Source organism: Heteronotia binoei, chromosome 1 (genome assembly GCF_032191835.1).
Source record: "Heteronotia binoei isolate CCM8104 ecotype False Entrance Well chromosome 1, APGP_CSIRO_Hbin_v1, whole genome shotgun sequence".
Lineage (NCBI taxonomy): Eukaryota > Metazoa > Chordata > Lepidosauria > Squamata > Gekkonidae > Heteronotia > Heteronotia binoei.
This window is the reverse complement of record NC_083223.1, coordinates 210103100-210123422: the sequence shown is the minus strand read 5'-3', so window position 1 is coordinate 210123422 and position 20323 is coordinate 210103100. Positions and strand designations below refer to the sequence as shown.

The 20323-nt window shown below is 42.0% G+C and overlaps 1 protein-coding gene across 5 annotated transcripts in view; it reads left to right on the top strand.

The window, feature by feature from the left end:
- The window catches only part of TRERF1 (transcriptional regulating factor 1), a 153698-nt gene extending 146626 nt beyond the window's left edge, over positions 1–7072 (top strand). For all 5 annotated transcript variants that reach the window (XM_060247366.1, XM_060247370.1, XM_060247377.1 and 2 more), the window contains 4 exons: positions 1013–1126; positions 1753–1953; positions 3032–3240; positions 4749–7072. In XM_060247366.1, coding sequence (XP_060103349.1) covers positions 1013–1126; positions 1753–1953; positions 3032–3240; positions 4749–5070 — 846 coding nt within the window. In that variant the 3' untranslated portion in view covers positions 5071–7072. The remainder of the gene's footprint in view (positions 1–1012; positions 1127–1752; positions 1954–3031; positions 3241–4748) is intronic.
- The last annotated feature ends 13251 nt before the right edge of the window (positions 7073–20323 follow it).

Genomic DNA, 20323 nt, shown 5'->3' with positions numbered 1-20323 from the left:
AGGACTTCCAGTTCCTTCTGTTTGTTTCCTATACTCTGTGCATTAGTGTAGAGACATTGGAATCCATGTTTTGTGCATCTCAAGGGTTTAGTTTCCGTACAAACCTGCAAGTTCACATTACCCAGCGTATGCACCACTCTGCAAATCTTTAATGTTCTTATCCCCAGTTCCTGCCATCATACGAGACTTTGAATTATTGTCTCGCTCCCCCATACAATTTAGTTTAAAGCCCTCCTTATGAAGTTAGAATGAAGAATGTTGAAATTAGAATGAAAAACAATCTAGAGGCGGGGTGGGGGGGGAGAGAATGTGAGCCAGAGCTTTGCAGATGGTGAACTTGGATTAAGACAAGCTAGGTTTAAAACATTTGCTCATTTGATGACCCCAGGCTATTTTCTTTCTCTGTCAGCATTACCTACCTCATACGGGTGGTTGTTGTGAGGATAAAACAGGATAACTCCTTGAGTAGCATCCAGGTGGCCATGGAAGAGGAGGAGGAGTCTTTGTATCTAATTCTACAGTAATTTTTTTTTAAAAAGTTTAAACCAGCTGTCCCCATTCTTGTCAACCCTACAGGCACTTTTGAAATTCTGAGAAGAGTTAGTGGATGACACCACAAAATGGCTGCCATGGGAGGTGGTGGGACCAATCACAAAATGTTGGGAGGTTGCAAACCAAACATCCTCCTGTGGTGTTATTTGAATGGTTGGTGATGCTTCCTGGGTTCTTCTGAAGTAACTCCTGCCCCAGTGAGGTAGAGAAAAGCCGGGGTTGCCCATTTTGCACTGGGGAGGAGGTACTCTGAGGAAGGATGAAGTCAGCACTGTGGTGTCCATGGACATCACATTGGGGATCAGTGGTTTAGACATTTGGTCTTTATGCCAACCTCAGAGACATCTAACATGGTGCAATTTGTCAGAAGCAATGAGTGAGTAATCTTTTTGTTCTGTATGCTTGAGCATTGAATAATAAACAATAAACTTGTAACATCTGAATTACTGTTTAACTGCAGGTGAAGTCTAAGACTGTGGCACAATGTGTGGAGTACTATTATACTTGGAAGAAAATAATGCATTTGGGAAGGAAGCACAGAACACGCCAAGTGGAAATAAAAGAGGAATGCCTGGTAAGCATTTTTAGGAAATGAATGTGAAGCCTCCAGATTATGCCTTGTATTTGTGAAAGTATTATTTTGTCGTAATTGGTGCAAGTTCCAGAAATAGGGACTGGAACTTTCAATTGTGGCACCTTGCCTTTGGAGTGCCCTCCCTCTTGAGGCTTGCTCAGTACCTACTTTTATGCCGCCAGCTGAAACATTTTTACCCAGGTTTTTAACTGAGGTAGTCCATCTTTTATTTTAAAACTGTTTTTAAGTCTATACTGGTTTTAGCAGCTAGTGTTTATTATTAGTAACTCTTAATTTTAGCTTTAAATATCTTATTGCATTCTTTGCATTTTCTTAGCCACATCAAACAAGAGACATGGAATATGCATTCTCTTATAGAATGAAAGTTATAAGATTTTTATTTGGGAGTCTGCTTATACATTTCCAAGGTGCATTAAATAGTCTGGAGGTAGAAGTGTAGGTTCATTTCACAGCAGAGAGGCCCAGGTTAACTTGCCTCTTTCCAAAGGTAAAGTGTACTGACAAGGGCTTGTTTTCATCAGTCAAAGATCAGTTCTTGTGTAAGAAAGCTTACCCACATTTTCTTAAATCAGTTCTGCATGCCTTAAAATCCAAATGTTTTTCAGACGAGTGGAGAAGAAGAGGACTTAGAAGATGAAGAGCAAGTGGAGGAAGACAGAAAATCTATTAAAGAAGAGGAAATCGAAAATCAGAATTCTCCTGACCCACCACCTATTGCTCTTGGTGCACCCATTAACCTGCCATCCCTGCAGAGCCTCACAATTCCTGTGGTTTCTTTTACCTGTGAAATGCCAGACTGCGGAGCTGTAGGTGTATTTCATAACAAATAAATAAGCAGAGAAGTGTGTGTGCATCTGAGTAATGTATGTTCTTTGACTGCTATCTTCATGTGCTGAAATTGGTGTTGGATACAGAGTTCAGCTTCCTTTTTTTCAGAAAGTAGTACTCTTTCTATAATGACAGTTGCCATGATAGAAGAGCTGGGTGGATGCTGAGAGGTTAAGCAGAAGGAAAGTGGAATGCTGGACAAGATTTCCCATGTCCCCAAGAGCATGTCTTAAGGGAACCGGTGCTTGTTTCAGATACAGTGGCAAACACTGGTTGTTCACTGCATGAATGAGCCTGGGGGATTCTTGGGCTTGAATCTTCTCTCTCTATCATTCCCTCACATGTTGTCATCTATCCGACTGTTTCCAGGTTTGCAGCAAATCACAGCACACCAACTGGCAAACTACAGTTTGTGCTTATCCTACAAACCATGATTTGAAACTGGGAAGAAACCACAGTTTGGCATCCTAGTTTGCAGAAGCAGTGTAAACCGTATACAAATATAGTGGCAAACCATGGTTTGCCATGAAGCTGATAATAGGTTACATGTGAGAGCAGAAGCAAACAGAGCAATATGTAATGCATATGGCGAAAAAGGCCTGTGTTCTCCAGGGAATGTGGAATACACCCAATTGGCCCAGATTCTAAGCTACTGGACTCTAATGAAGCATTCACTCTCAGGTCTCATCCCAGCTCCACCAGTGCAAATGAGACCTGTTCATTATGTTCCTCCTGCATGAGCAAATTGGAGAGAGATCATTTGTGTTCTCTTTGTTATAGATCTGCTGTTTTTGTTTTGTTGCCTGTTAGTTGTGGGTAGCTAAATAATAACTCCTTGTCCAGAGGTAGTAACCCTGTGCAGCCAAGTGCTCCAGGTAAAATACAAAGTTCCTGGTTAGAAACAGGATGCTTGTCCACATTGAGCTCACCCAGCTAGGTCTTAAGCAAGGGTGGTGGGTGGGAATCCAAGTTGTTCAACGTACTTGACTGTTTACGCCTGAGTTGTACATTGCCTCTAATAGCCATTTTGTGGTGTGTCCTCCCCTCCCCCCATAGATGTTCAGCTCTAGACAAGCCCTGAATGGCCATGCTCGCATTCACGGTGGTACAAACCCTGTGGTGAAAACTCGCTGTGGAGGTCCTGGCACAAGGCAGAAACCAAATTCCCAGAATGAGTACTGCTCTGTCAAAAACTCTCCAGCTCACAGCACAACAAGTGGCGAGACAGATCCTCCTACAGTTTTCCCTTGTAAAGAATGTGGAAAGTGAGTACTTTGCTATCTGTGATAGATCTGTAGCGTATTGCTTTTTTAAAAAAACATGGGGACGCAATCACCAATGAGGTACAGAAACTATTATATTGAGTAGGGCTGTGTAACTATACCATTAATGATGGAAGTAGATGGCTAAGTATTTAAAAGTACATTTATGGTTCTATATGTTTTAATTCAACACATCTCTCTCCCTGGCTGCCTTTCTAGCACTGGTGCACTAGCATTGATTTTGGCCAGTCTGAAATCAACAAATTATTTTAATTGGAGAGTTCCTCCTCGCCAGTTTAAGCAGATGAAGTGCGGGGGAGGGGAGAGATAAACCTAGCAGCATATCTTGCAATCTTTATCAGTGGAAAGGTGCAAGAGTCCAGTAGCATCTAATAAAATTTGTGGCAGGGCATGAGCTTTTGTGAGTCATTGCTCACTTCTTCAAATGAAGCTAGAATGTGAGTCCATTGGTCCTTATATCTTAGAGAGTGGAGTGATTTCAGATGCCATATGACAATAGCAGGCATTGGTGATGAGACAGGAAACCTAAATTTAGTCCCGGAGGGTGCATTGAGCTTCATTATCAATTGCAACTCAGCAATCTCTCTGTTTCTGATCTCCCTTTGAAATTCCTTTGTAAGAGAATGGCTACTCTTAGGCCAGCAACTGAATGTTCTGGAAGGTTAAATGTCCCCCCACTGTTTTTTAAATGTTTTGTTTTCTAATGTCAGACATGCCATTTATTCTTTGCATCCTCCTGGACTGAATCCTCCTGGACCAAATCCAGACCTAGATTTCTGTCTCGTTACCAGTGCTGGCATCTCCACTCCTACTACCCCTCTCATACCTAATCCAATCAAGCCTGCTACTGTCATTTACCTAATATTGCCATTTGGCATCTGAAATCACATTTATAAAGTTTATATCTCTGGTACTTCATTTTACATTTTTATGATATCCATGGCCCAGCCCAACAAAGTGACATTTATGTCAGATGCAGCCCTCATAACATATGAGTTTAACATCCTTGTAAAGCTTCTTAAAAGGCCAAAATTGGGTGACTTTCAACATTCATATGTGAATCCTGGGAAACTATTGGCTTGTCTAAAAATTCAGTCATGCAACAAGGAATTACATCGTTACCTAAATGTGATTGACAGTATTCACTGAAAAATGGAGGAATGGTTCCCTGTACCTGTAAAGAAGCACACTCAAATGTGAATGTTGGAGTCAAAATGGGGAGAGGGGGAATTGGAGAATGACTGTACTGATGACAGAGACAGAAAATGCCAGAAAGGGTTGGCATGATAACCACCCTGCAACATGGATGTTGTTCTCTATGTCTGGGCCCATGAGAGTGAGGAAATTGCTTTACTAAATGGGAAGCATAGCCAACATAGGAGCCAATCACATTAACCAAATTTTGGACAGTATGTGTGCGTATTTCCTAATGTGCGAAGCTCTCTGAGATCTGTTTTCATCCCCCCACCCTTCATCCTCATCTTCCCCAGGATGTTTTTCAAAATCAAAAGTCGCAATGCCCACATGAAAACACACCGTCAACAGGAAGAACAACAAAGACAGAAAGCTCAGAAGGCTGCCGTTGCAGCTGAAATGGCAGCTACTATTGCAAGGACTACAGGGTCAGCTGAGCGCGCCTTGATTCCAGTGGATCACTTGGACTTGATAAAGCAAGTTGAACAGGTGGATGAGCTTGACAGTGATGTTGTTCAGGAACTGGGAGAGGTAATTGACAGTACTGAAGGGATAGATCCTGATCTCTTACTAGATGAAGAAGACCCTGAATTACTTCAAGATGATGTTGAGCTGTAGAAGAAATGAGCTGGTCTGTAAAAGTACAGATGCTCATTGAAGTTAGTTCCTCCATCAGGAGGACTAAGTATTGACTTCTCTCTTATTTTAAACTATTTGAATAGTTGAGTGCTTTTTTTTATCCAGGAACGGAACACGTTTGAGTGGTGTTCTTATTTGGGTGGGGATAGAATTTGGTTCAGCTTTGGAAGATGGAAAATAATTCATTTTGTTCTCCTTTTCAGCAGTGTTTAGTCCTAATACCTTGATAACCAAAAGTACAAAAAATGTTTATGTTCCTGTCCTGTCTCCTTTCTGACTTTTTTCCCATGAAAAGCTCCAAATTGCTTTTAACTCTTCAGCTTTTCTCTTGTTCTCCTGTGCACCATGTCCCACAGGATACCTAAGGAGAAATTTTAAATTGTGTTTCATGTTGTGCCTTTTTTTCTGATCCAAAAACATCTACAACAATTCATATGTCAAGTGACAAATAATGGACCTTTAACCACTTTTGCCATAACTACAAAACTGACACGGAATTGACTTGGTGGCATCTTGATAAAACATTGCACAGAACTGATGTAACTCCAATTGCCTTTCTGGCTAAAGAAGCTGTCTGGGGCAGTTGAGGCTGATATTACCCCTAGCACAGAAAACTGTGTGCCAAATGAATGTTTTCAAGGCATCGTCATATTTGCTGTAACCAGGTGTAGGATTTGATTCTAAATTTCCTCCTGGAGATCTGGACTGACTTAGTGGGCTATTACACTTGCTATGCTTGGATGTGAAAGAGAAGTGATCATCAATGGGAGGAGGGGAACATGAAAACAGCTAGATTAATCTAATGTTTTACTAAATTTTAATACTTTATGTGGCAGCTTGTTTGCAAAGGTTTCTTTTTATATTATGCATTTCAGAACTTTACTTTTAATAGGGTTCAGAAGGGACAGTGTAGATTAATTCTGAGTCTGAAGAAAAATGGCTGTTTGACCTTCACTTTAGAGGAACTGCTGGAATAAATCTTACACAAAAACATACTGAGGAATACTGGATAAGATGTATGTTAGTGATTTAGAATGCACTAAAATACCATTCATAAACTGCATTGTTAGAAAAGTTGCCCTTCAGCATTGAGGGAAAGATACTTTTATGCTGACAGCAATGCAGAAGTGTTCTCCCAAGGACAGTGCATGTCTTCTCACAGAGAAAAGGAAGGTGGGAGGAGGATGTCTACCATTAGGTAAAACAATAACCAATGGGATTTTGTGCTACATTTCTCAGTTTGTACTTTGCAGTACACAGAAACTGGTAAGTGTCTGATTAGAAAAGTGTCAAAGTACTTTGTTATAGCAGCTTCTTCATGTGTGGAGGTGGGGGGGGTGCTGCAGTGTGCTCTTTTATGTAAATTAGGACACATACTATATACAAAACAGAGTGACTTCTGTACCCGCAGAGTTCTACTTGAGCATTGGAAAGTTTCAGATCATGGCCAAAGAACTCTAAAAGCTGCCATTTATAAAAGTGTGCATGTGTTTTAAGTGGTTTGTAAGGTTAAGTTTGATTATACTAACAGCAAGTTTTTCTTCCTAAAGATACTATATATTGGGCCCATAGACCTGATCTTGGGAAGCTGGAAACACAATTGAATTTGAGAAACTGTAGGGAGTCAGGGGGAGGAGTCTTTCATATCTCCTTATGTGACCTTCTCTAAATAGAATGCAACATAACAAATGTTCATCATGTTTCATATCCAGTAATAATGCTGAAATTCAGTTTTCTGAAATTTTTTCACTATTTGCTATTTCTTCATTTTTATTGCTATTTCTAACAGTTTGTAAGTTTGCAAATTAAGTCAAAAATTATTGTGATTTTGATCCTTTACTTCCCTGGTTCTGCCCTATGTTGTTAAATGATGTTAAAGAATCACAAACTGAGATCTAGGACATTTTCATGAAAGATAAACATTTTGCACCCACCATATCCCAAATGAATGAAGGGAAAATAAAAGTTCCCTTTCTTCCTGTCCTTTGTTCTTGGCTAGATTATTAGCATGTTCAACTTTATAAATGACTGGATTGTTCAGTTTGTAGTTATTTTTTTTCACAAGCCACCAGTGAGATTATTTTCCAGATCTCTGGATCATGCACACTGTTTACAAATACACAAAGTATGTGCAAAACATCTTGCGTATGCAAATTTTTCTTAAGATCCAGGATAAACTATAAAAGTTCCTAGAGAAAAATAATAGTGATAAGGATGTTTCTGAGCAAAGCCGAACTGCCCATACACAAATTCTGAAATTTCCATTTACACTCAGATGTTGTGCCAGTTATGGGTGGCAAAAGTGAGAGGTGTCACAAAATTAGAGCCTTCAGTTGGTTTGAGACAACTGAAATTTGAATATGGTTGCATTTGGAGTATCTTTAGGAACAAATCAGAATGAAGACTGTAACAGGTAGATTACCAGACTTTTTCTGTCTGTGGCTGGGGGAAAAATGTGCCAACATGTGCATACAAATTGTTGTTGGAAACATAATGACTTACATTGGGAACATGGCAGGTCAGACATTAAAGTTATGGGTAATTACCAGTGCAATCCTAAACAGAGTTACTCCAGTCTTAGTCCTTTGAAATCAATGGGTTTAGGCTTGAGTAACTTTTCTTAGGATTGCACTGTACATCCCCAGTGATGGCACTGGGTTAAGATTTTGTTTCCTGTGTGTGGCTGTATTCTTGGAGAAGACATTCTGGCATTGAAATAATGCTGAACAAATGAAGTGACAGGAGAATGATTGAATGACATCTGAAAATATTATATATATATATATATATATACACCGAGAGGCTTATTAGATATTCTCATCTAGTCTCATTTTTTCAAAAGCTGATTCAAGAAGCTACCTTCTTATCAAGGAGTGTGGTTGGAAAGTGCTGTATCACTGCATCTGACTGTCACAGTAAACATGAGTAATTCACCCTTAGTGTTCTGTTGTCACCAGTCTTTAATGTCAACACACTTGATAAGGGGGGGGTGTTCAAGAGAAACAATAGTTTGTGTGCCCTGTTGAACTCCACCAGGGACTTGATTGGGAAAGATACTTTGCAGACATGCTCTTACATAGCCACTTCTCATTGCCAGGAGTTAGCTAATGTGGCTGGGTTGCATGCTGTTTGAAAGTATCCCCACTTTTATATTAAACATTTGCTGACAAATGAAATCTGCATAGTTGTGATGGTTGCCCATATGTTGTATATCTCAGAATATTCTTCAGCAGTTCTTCCCTTCAGTCAATCCTCTGTGAAGGACAGTTCTTAAAAGATCCATATAATCATCTGTTCTTTTTTCTTCCTTCCATTTAAGAGAGAGAACAGAATTTGGTGTGGTTTTGCAAACTTCCAGCTAATGTACTGTTAAGACTTTTTACAGGCAAGGGACATGGCTTGTCTTTGGTGATTGATTCAGGGAGGAAGGAATTGAGACTCACGTGGCCCCATCTTATCCGCAGCATTCTAATTTTTCAGGTTCCTCTGTTGTAAAGATTACTCCAGTTAGGAAAGAAGAAAGTAGAAACATACCCTAAGAGTGCTATATCCTGCCTCAGTATTGGAATGAAGGCCCAAACATCCCATTCAACATACGTTGCAAGCCCATGCCAGAATCATAACTATAGGATATAACAAAGTATTCAAAGAGTACATGGCATAAGAACGTTGCTACAGGTTATACTCACCTTCTGAAAAGAAGCCAGGCTTTTGAGAACGCTGAATGTACCCTGCTGATAGTAGGGAGTTGTGTGACATTATGATATTGCCCATGTTAGATAGAAGAGGACTGCAATTCCAGTAGTATCAAATTTCCATAGTACAAATGAATTTATATTGTTTTTCCAAACCCTAGAGCCAACACATCTCTGTATACCAAGAAACAATATTAGCATTTGCAATTAAAGAAAGATGATCCTGACCAAATGTCTCACTCACATTTACCTTAAAGTCCAGTTTAGCAGATAAATTTTACTCAGAAAATAAGACAAAAACCCGGTAACCAAAATAAGCCCTACTTATCTTCCAAATGTGTGAATTTGAACCAGTAATATGTTGGCCAGTGTATAAATCTTGCCACTTTGCAGTAGATCCTTCCAAATTGATGTGCATAAATGGTGAGGTAGGTCTTCTTATACATTGTCAAGGCAATGTAATAAACCATTGTTCATGTAGGGACTTGCTAAAACATTGTTCAGAACAATATGGATTATTGTACCAAGGAATAAACAGCTCTATAGTGTAATTATAGCAGATGGCATTGGGTACTTTGGATTCATAAATGCACAGTTGATATTGTTAATAAGTATCTTTACTTTAGATTGGAAAGTATTATGGGGAACATTATCACAGCTTACCTAAAGCCCAAGTAGGATCACCAAATTCCTCTTGTCCTTTCTTGCTCAACAGATAAATGCTGTTTTAGCAAATATGAGAGAATGCATCACATGCATATATATGGGTTGAAATATAGCGAATGCTATGATGTGTCTGTGGAGATATTTCATATCTAAATAAAATAATATAAATATAAAATAAAAGAACAATCCCCAAATACAACTTTTACAGGATACTAAATAAATATGGAGATAAAAACATGGCTTAAAATAACCAAAGAGATTCTCAAAACTAATCTCTGAACATCTGTGTTTAAATTTCATTCATGGTTTTGGTATTCATAATGTTGCAGTGATGAATATCATTTAAATATGATTTATATTTTGTCAGAAAACGGGATTTTTTTCTAATGGTTCTCATGTTTATTGCAGTAATTTCAATAGTGAAGAAATGGAAATTGTACATAGCAAAAGAAAAATATATTTTATGGATAAATCTTATTTTCAAATATATTTAACTGCTGTTATATTGTTAAAGAAAATGTATAAATAGTTTTGGAATTGTAGTGTAGTATAAAAATGTTCTTTGAGGGGAAAACAAATGTTTTAATTTAGTTGTTTTTATTTTTTAAATAAACCTTTACTTATTAATGTTTTATTGCACCTGAGATGCATGTGGTTTAACTTCAGGATATAAATTTATTCAGGTTTGCACTAAAATGCTTAATTTCATCACATGACATAATTTCCTCCTCTTTTTTTCTGGCACGCACCCTGTCTGGTACATAACAAACAGCACTTTGTATAGGTTATTTCAGCTTTTTCTTATATTGACAGAGAATTGTATTTGTAAAATTAAAGGGAATCTATGTAAAAGTTTGCCAAAAAGGACAGTATTTTATACTTTTGATAAAATGTAGTTTGTTAATTTTTTTGTTCTTGTGATGAAAATTTCTTTAAAATAAATTAATCTGCATTGACTATGTGTGAAAGGATTCCCACCCTCACCCCCTTTTAATGTAATATACCTGGGCAAATAGTGTTTTTCATTGACACTGGGGCATTATGAATCTGCGGGGAAGGAAGTTCCAGTCACCCATCAGCTGTCAACAGCCTTCACCCATTCATAAAGCTATTTTATTTAGGTGAAAATGGGTAGCTGTGTTTGTCTGTAGGAGTAGAAAAGAATAAGAGTCCAGAAGCACTTTAAAGACTAACAAAATTTGTGGTAGGGCATGAGCTTTTGTAAGTCACTACTCTGAAGAAGTGAGCAGTAACTCATAAAAGCTCATATTTCTACTGCTACTTTATTTACTTATTTAAACCAGAAGATGTTGTGAAGAAGAAGAATTTCAGGTTTATCATGGCTGATTCTCTTGTGAATGGAGGGAAAATTTGTCTATCGTTGGGTGTTTATTCATGAAATGTTATGTTCCAAGAAAGTATTTTCCTTAGCAATCTAATACTTTTGCCTGCATTCAGCAAATTGCAGCTACACCAAATAATGCACACCATGTCGAAAACTTCTATCTTGAATTGTTTCAGTTAACGCTTGATGTCATCCTATTAGTTTTGAATTGGCTGTATTTTCACCAGTGGGGTGTAATTTTTTTTATATAGCCAAGAACGTTTCCTGTTTTTGAAGTACAACATTTATTAGCCTTTGGCGGTGTTGTCCCTTCAGCTAACAGAAGGCAGTAGAGTTCAGAGCTCAAACTTACAGAGTGGCTGAAGCAGGTTATAGGCACACAGTTGTTCTGAAGGCCAATCACAGGAGTAACAACTACACTTCTGCTGTAGGGATGTTATTTGCCTCCATTATGACCTTGTATGTAAATAACATTACATACAAGGATGGCATACATCCAAGAGTTCTGAAAGAACTCAAAGGTGAAATTGTGGATCTCCTGACAAAAATATGTAATCTTTAATTGAAATCTGCCTCTGTTCCTGAGGACTGGAAGGTAGCAAATGTTACCCCCATCTTTAAAAAGGGTTCCAGAGGAGATCCAGGAAATTACAGGCCAGTCAGTCTGATTTCAATAGAGAAAAGCTGGTGGAAACCATTATCAAAGAGAATTAGGCACATTGATGAACACAAATTACTGAGGAAGGCTCAGCATGGGTTCTGTAAGGGAAGATCTTGTCTCACTAACTAACAGTTTAGTGAGTTTTTTGAGGGGGTGAACAAATGTGGACAAAGGGGACCCAATAGATGTTGTTTACCTTGACTTCCAGAAAGCTTTTGATAAAGTTCCTCCTCAAAGGCTCCTTAGTAAGCTCGAGAGTCGTGGAGTAAAAAAACAAGTCCTCTTGTGAATCAAAACTGGCTAATTAATAGGAAACAGAGTGAGTATAAATGGGCAATTTTCGCAATGGAGGATGGTAAGCAGTGGGGTGCCGCAGGGCTCAGTACTGGGTCCTATGCTTTTTAACTTGTTCATTAATGATTTGGCGTTGAGAGTAAGCAGTGAAGTGGCTAAGTTTGCAGATGACACTAAATTGTTCAGGGTGATGAGAACTGGAGAGGATTGTGAGGAACTTCAAAGAAATCTGTCAAGGCTAGGCGAGTGGACATCAACATGGCAAATGAGGTTCAATGTGGCTGAGTGCAAAGTAATGCACCTTGGGGCCAAAAATCCTAACTATAAATACAAGTTGATGGGGTGTGAACTGGCAGAGACTGACCAAGAGAGAGATCTTGGGGTCATGGTAGATAACTCACTGAAAATGTCAAGACAGTGCAATTGCAATAAAGAAGGCCAACGCCATGCTGGGAATTATTAGGAAGGGAATTGAAAACAAATCAGCCAGTATCATAATGCCCCTGTATAAATTGATGGTGCGGTCTCATTTGGAATACTGTGTGCAATTCTGGTCACCGCACCTCAAAAAGGATATTATAACATTGGAAAAAGTGCAGAAAAGGGCAACTAGAATGATTAAAAGGTTGGAACACTTTCCCTATGAAGAAAGCTTAAAACGATTGGGGCTTTTTAGCTTGGAGAAACGTCAACTGAGGGGTGACACGATAGAGGTTTACAAGATTATGCATGGGACAGAGAAGGTAGAGAAAGAAGTACTTTTTCCCCTTTCTCACAATACAAGAACTCATGGACATTCAATGAAATTGCTGAGCAGTTGGGTTATAACTGATAAAAGGAAGTACTTCTTCACCTAAAGAATGATTAACACGTGGCATTCACTGTCACAGGATGTGGTGGTGACTACAAGCATAGGCAGCTTCAAGAGGGGATTGGATAAGCATATGGAGCAGAGGTCCAACAGTGGCTATTAGCCACAGCGTATTGTTGAAACTCTCTTTCTGGGGCAGCGATGCTCTATATTCTTGATGCTTGCGGGGAGCACAGTGGGAGGGCTTCTAGTGTCCTGGCCCCGCTGGTGGACCTCCTGATGGCACTTGGGGTTTTTGGCCACTATGTGACACAGAGTGTTGGACTGGATGGGCCATTGGCCTGATCCAGCATTACTTCTCTTATGTAATTATGATGAGACCAAAGGTCCATCGACATTCTGTCATCCAATGGGAACCAAACCTATAGTGCTGCCACTGGAACCTTCTCACTGCTAATGGAAATAGGGTTAAGTAAATGTATAGTTACGCATGTGCCATTTGGAGAAGTGAGAAACTTATCTGGGTTGGTTGAATTTGAAGGAGAGAACACTAGAGACTTGCATATTTTTGTAACATTTGTTGTCTGTATAAACATTAAAATTGAGCAGAAGCAAAGGCATTCATCTAGGGCAACAAATTCACCATTCCACATCTGGCCTTCAGAGGAGGAGAAATCTTGCTTCACCCCACCCCCCAATGTTCTTTAGCCAGTGCCTACTTCTCTCACTGTCTCTTCTGGAATCTCCCTTCAACACAGAAGAGGTTCATACCTTCTGAGACCTGATGGGGTCCTTGGCTAATGTTACTTAAAACCAGTTGAGGACATCTATACAACCACCAAGAAAATAATTACCATTCCTTTTGTAATAGATAAAACCAAGTCTGTAGACTAGACCAAGTCACAGCAAAAGTTTACAACAATATAGTTTACAGAAAGATAAAAACTAGAAAAGTCAGTCCTAAAGGGAGCCCCCTCTTCCTATAATAAACTTAATTGGTATATCTAAAGATGGGAAATGATGAAGAAAGTGTAGGTGGAAATGTTCTCCCTCAGAGGTTGTCGGACATCTCTGTGGGTTATTCCTACTATTCCTTCAGGGAGGCAGGAACACTTTTTTCAACTTCCTGTTGGCGCCTTCGGAATAACCCCGCCCTCAGTTTTGTTCCTGCCTCTACAGGGAGCAGCAGCACAAGGCTAGGCTCAGCCTTTTTTCTCTGTTTCTTCTTCTCAATTTCCATTCCATATCCTTTCCTTTCCATATCTACTTATCCCTCCTTTTCCTTCTGCCTTTGCTGATCAAAGACTACCGAGGAAACTTGTTCTGGGTCGTTTTAGAATGGCCTGTAGTAGGGACGGTTTCCTATCGGACGAGGAGGGAGAGTCGCGCGCCGCGCTTCTAGCAGCGCCGACTCACGTCGAAGGAGCCGACCTGCCTTTGCGGCTTGTTCGCGCCCTTCCTGACGCGGCCGCAGACGAGCCAGCTGCCAGCGCCAAGAAACGGCGCGTAATGAAGGCCCAGGCTACGTCCCTCGGGGCGGCAGCAAGCAGCGGCGGCCATTTTGGAAGTGCGGAGCGTAGCTCTCAGACCTTCCAACCCCCAGGAGCAGGCACTCCGGAGACTCGGAACTACCTGCAACCGCGCATCGAAGGCTTCCAGGACGGGGGTAACGTACAAATGGGCAACCCTCTGAATCCAGAGGCTATGCTTTTTATTAGAAGAGCTATGCAGGAGGAAATGGGCTCCTTTTGCGCCCGGCTGGGGCTTCTCCCTCAAGGATCAACCTTTCCTGCAGACCCTCCCCGCTCTTTCTCCTGGCCCACTAAGGCAGCGCGAAAGGCCCCAGTGCAGTCTTCCCAATCCTTAGAGCTCGAGACTATGGCATCTGACTCTGACCAGGAAGACAGGGAAGAGGGGGAATGTTTCTCTGAGGAGGAACAGGAGGAGGTTAAAATTCCTGAACAGGCTAGTCGTTTCTTCCATCAGGAAGATTACCAGTTTCTTCTAGCCAAAACGCTTTCAGCCTTAGAAATTGAGGAGGGCCCTATTGATGAGGAAGTCAAGGTAGCTAAATCTAAGAAGTTTAAGTCAAGAACCAGTGGTAATTCTGAGTTCTTGCCCAGGGGGGAAGCTTCTGAACAAGTCTTCCCTTTTCCAGAATACTTTGAAAAGCAGGTTAGAGCAGAATGGGAAAAGCCAGCTTCCCTTAAGCAGTTTCCTCACTTAGTAAAGAAGTTATATGCACTGCCTGCCTATACCAATGAGTTGTTACAAGCTCCAACTGTGGACGGCCCAGTAGCAGCTCTACAGTCTTCGGGACTGGTTTCAGAGGACGGCCAGGGTTCTCTTAGAGATCCCCTGGACAAAAAAGCTGAGGCAACCTTGAAGAGATTGTACGAATCTGTGGCCATGATAGTTAAGGCGTCCTCCGCGGCCTCCCTGGTCTCCAGGGCGTCCATTGTTTGGGTACGTAAGTTACTCCAGATGTTACCAGAGGACAACAGACGCATGTTAGAGGGCGCCTCACGCATCCTTAAGGCAGCGTCATTCACAGCTGACGCAACCTTAGATATACTGACCTTTGCCTCTAAAACAATGGCTTCCGCTACTGTGGCTAGACGCCTCCTGTGGCTTAGGGCTTGGCAAGCTGACTTCCTCTCTAAATCCACAGTGGCAGCTTATCCCTTTCAAGGGGATCGTCTCTTCGGGGACGCTTTGGACAAGATCCTAGTAGAGACTAGGGATAAAAAGAAGGCCATGCCCAAATCCATTCGGAGGAATGAAAAGAGGGGCCCTCAGTCCTTTCGGACCCAACATTCCTTGGCCAGATATCGTTCTGAATCAAAGAAGTTTAATTGGGAAACACCAAAGAATTCCTTCAAAAGAGGCTCATTCGGCTCCAAATTCAATCGTAATAACTTCTCCAAAATGGACAAGCCTGACAGAGAGGGCAAGTCCAAGCAGGCATGACTACGGTCACGTACCGGTGGGAGCTCGACTACTCCACTTTGCAGAAGCCTGGGAGGCCTCTCAGGCAGACCAATGGTCTTTAGAAATTGTAAAAGAGGGGTATTCAATAGAGTTTCACCGCATTCCACCAGACAGATTTGTCAGATCACCTTCCCCCAAGCAGAAGCACAAACATCTCATCACCTCAAAAGCAATTCAGCATCTTATCGACATTCGAGCAGTCGAACTAGTCCCAGGGTTGGAGAAGGGGAAAGGCGTATACTCCATCCTTTTCACCATACCCAAGAAGAATGGCGACTGGAGGGCCATCTTGGATCTCAAGTTTCTAAATCGCTATGTCAAAGTACGTCACTTCAGAATGGAAACCTTGAGATTCATTATGGACTCTCTATTGTCAGGGGAGTACCTCACTTCCATAGACCTGACCGAAGCTTATCTCCACATCCCTATCCACCCTTCTCATCGTCGTTTTCTAAGGTTCGTGGTACTGAATCAGCACTTCCAATACAGGGCCTTACCCTTTGGCCTGTCAACAGCGCCCAGAGTTTTTTCCAAAATGTTAATTCACCCAATAGCCCAGCTGAGGAAGCAGGGTATTCACATTCACCCCTATCTGGACGACCTCTTGGTCAGATCCAACAGCAAGGAGAAATCCCTTCGGGGGACAACTCTGGCCATTCAGTGTCTTCAGTCTCACGGATTCCTGGTGAACAAAGAAAAGAGTTCACTTCAGCCGAGTCAGAGGTTGGAGCACCTAGGCGCAATGATCGACTCCACTTGCAATTCGCTATTTCTACCTCTGTCCAAGGCCAGGGCCATCAAGGATTTGGCTTCCAGGGTCATCCAGAGCAAATCATCACCTCTGATGTTGCTTGCCAAACTAATGGGACTTTTGATATCGACCATAGACATGATTCAATGGGCCAGATTCCATTCCAGGCCTCTTCAACTGTTCCTACGACCATTTCAACTTCAGATAATGGAGAGAAAGGCCATAAATCTGATAATTCCGTTGTCAGTCAAGAGGAGTTTGCGATGGTGGACGGACTTGTCTCATCTTCGCCAGGGCAAGTTGTTCCATCCTCCCTCATACCTGGAGGTATTCACAGATGCCAGCCTGGGGGGCTGGGGAGCTTCTCTTCAGGACAAGCCAGTCCAAGGCAGGTGGTCTCAGTCCGAGAGTCTGCTTCCCATCAACCTGCTAGAAATCAGAGCCATACGTCTAGCCCTGGTTGCATTCAGGACCCAATTGTTCCAGAAGCATGTGCTTGTCAGAACGGACAATATCACAGCCAAGGCGTATCTGAACAACCAGGGGGGCTCCAGGTCTTCTCAGTTGCACCGGGAAGCATCAAGAATTCTGACATGGGCAGAAAAACATCTGGCCTCTCTAAGGGCGGAACACATCAGAGGCCAGGACAACATACAGGCAGATTGGTTAAGCAGACAGGAAATCTGCGAGGGCGAGTGGGCCCTCAGCTCAGACATATTCGACCTCATATGCCAGCGTTGGGGTCTACCAGAGGTGGATCTTTTCGCTTCAAACACAAATTCGCAACTACCAAGGTACTTCACAAGGTTCTCCCATCCAGAAGCCGAACAGACAGATGCCTTGACAGCCATATGGCCTCCAGGTCTCTTGTATGCGTTTCCTCCGGTCCCTCTAGTTTCTCGAGTACTGCGGAGGGTGAGAGCTCTACAGGCGGAAATCATCATGGTAGCTCCCTATTGGCCACGGCGTCCGTGGTTCTCAATGTTGACAGAGCTATCAATAGACCTTCCAATGTCACTTCCAGTTCCTCCCGACATGCTTCATCAGGGTCCGGTGTGGCACCCCGACCCGGGGTGGTTTCATCTGACCGCGTGGAGATTGAGCGGGAGACATTCAGAAATCTAGGTTACTCTCCGGAGGTGACGGACACTATGCTAGCATCAAGAAGGCCCTCCACAGTTCGCATATACAACACCACCTGGAAGGCCTTTGTCCGATGGTGTCGTAGAAAAAAGGTTCCTTCGCTTTCCCCTTCCATTGCGGAGATCCTAGCGTTTTTACAGGAGGGCCTGGAGTCCAGGTTAAAACCAGCTACGCTGAGAAGGCAGATAGCTGCCCTGTCCACTGTCTTACCGGTCGTTGGAGGGTATAGGCTATCTCAACATCCACACGTCCAATTATTTTTGCAGGGGGCAAAATCGAAATCTCCTCCGACAGTCCATCGCTTTCCGTCTTGGCGGCTCCATACCGTTTTATCAGCGCTTACCAAGAAGCCATTTGAGCCCCTTCGAGAGGTGGACTTAAAATGGGTGCGAATGAAAACTCTCTTCTTAGTAGCCATCACGTCTGCACGTCGAGTCTCGGAACTGGGGGCCTTATCAGTGAAGGCGGGTCTTTGCGTGTTCCACAAAGAAAAGGTGGTTCTGCGCACGGATCCCTCCTTCATTCCTAAGGCTGCTTCTAGGTTCCACCGCTCACAAGAAATCTACTTACCCACCTTTTGTCCAGAACCCAAACACCCAAAGGAGGTAGTCTGGCATACGTTAGATGTCCGCAGGGCCTTGAAGATTTTCATTCTACGATCTGAGTCAATTAGAAAAACTGAATCCATGTTCATCAACATCTCTCCTCCAAGAGTGGGAGACAAGATGTCTAATTCATCCATCAGTGCAGTGCTGAAGGCCTGTATCAGCGAAGCATATAGGGCATCAGGGTTACAGGTACCTGGAGGAATCACGGCACATTCTCTTAGGAGTGCCTCCACAAACGCGGCACTACTGAATAGGGCTTCAGTCGAAGAGGTGTGTAGAGCTGCTACTTGGTCCTCTCCGTCTACATTCATAAGACATTATAAGATCCATTCCATGGCATCAGCAGATGCAGCATTTGGGAGAAAGGTATTACTGCATGTTCTGGGGGAGGTCAGCGATGAAGACCCACCCGATTAAAGGGGACTGCTCTGATAGGTCCCACAGAGATGTCCGACAACCTCTGAGGGAGAACGGCCCATTGGACTTACCGTGAGGGGTCCTTCTCCTCAGAGGTTCGGAGGACATCTCGCCACTCCCAGATTCATTTCATCGCTTAGGTTTCTTTCTATAGCCTATCTCCCTTGTACTGTGTTACTTTCAGTATTATCGGAGTTCAAGTTTACAGTTTACATGTTAAAACGAGTTGTTAGTTGTGTTTATAGTCCTTCTAGTTAGAGGGAAGACGACACTGCTTTCGGAGTCCCACAACTGAGGGCGGGGTTATTCCGAAGGCGCCAACAGGAAGTTGAAAAAAGTGTTCCTGCCTCCCTGAAGGAATAGTAGGAATAACCCACAGAGATGTCCTCCGAACCTCTGAGGAGAAGGACCCCTCACGGTAAGTCCAATGGGCCGTTTCCCTCACAGTATTTGAATGTGGGACTTGCCAAATAAAATTGTCATCACAGACAAAAGGGAGCACTTCACAAAGCAAACAATATGCAGAGTTCATAACTGTAAAATGAAGTGATGGTTTTCCACTGGTAGTTTTAAAAAAGGAATAAACACATTTCATGGAGGATAGGTCTGACAAGAGCAATTAATTATTAGCTAAATATCTATGAGAGAGACAGTATGTCTTTGAATACCAGATTCTGGGACCAAAAAACCTGTTGTTTTTATAAGCTTATATTTATAAAAATATGGAATGGTTTTTAATGTTATATAACTAGGTGGAACTTTGGTTTAACCTGACAAGTTTCACGCATTAGTGCTTTTGCAGAGCTTTCAAAGTGAAATGAGCCATTGATGCTGTAGTGCAGACACTAATTTTCTGCTACAGTATTGTCTCTATAAGAGTTTGAGCGTTTCAAAAACTTGTTTGGCTGGAGTCAATAATGGAAGGAAAATAATGAGCACACACACCACAGGAAACAAGGTTCCCTTTCATTCCACTTTCAGCTCAAAAAGTTCTGGTACAAGCGGCCAAATTATTAATTTTTTGCTTGCTGAATGCTGAGGGGTTTTATGGGGAGAGAAATACTTTGCTTCAAGAATATGTAACAAAATAATGGCTAAACCGGTTTTCATCAATTGAAACTAAGTGCGTGACAAATAATTAAAATCTTCACTGGGGAGTTCCTGTAAATGTGCCTTAGAAGTGCAACAGAGGAATATATTGTAATAAAATAGCATTTGCTTTCAGCACTTGAGGAATTTTAATATAGTAATGCTTACCAAAGCCCTATAAAGTATGCCACCATAATTATCCCTATGTTGCAAGTAGTGGGCAGTGAGAGAGGGCTTGCGTGTTCGTAACTCAGTTGATACCTGAACTGACGAGCTGCTGGAACGCAATTCGCTCACTACGCTGCAAGCAGCTCCCACATCCCTTCCTCCTCGAACTATTCTGCAGCATGGCGATTACAGTGAATACATCGATGTCAGTCAGTCACCCACTCAGCTTCAGATCCCCATAACATGATAGCGGTAATCTTTTCAATCCGACACACGCCTCTCCTGCAGTAGGAAGGTAGTAACTGAAGGATACTATAGGTGAGAACGGATTTCTTTTTTAAATTTTTATTTTATTGCTGGAACGGGAAGTCCTATAAGTTTGCAGGCGCACCCATTTGCGTCTTTGCTTCTAAAAAATAAGGGAGTGAGAAGAACACGCTCCGGCCAACAGAAATGACCTGCGTATCTCCCTCGTCTCTTGTGCGCCTCTGTCACTCTCAATATTTTAACTAGAATCTATTAAGGTACTAAAAATAACCCTGAAATTTGGTGAGCAAACGAGGGAACTCTGCATTACTTCTGCCCGTCTATAG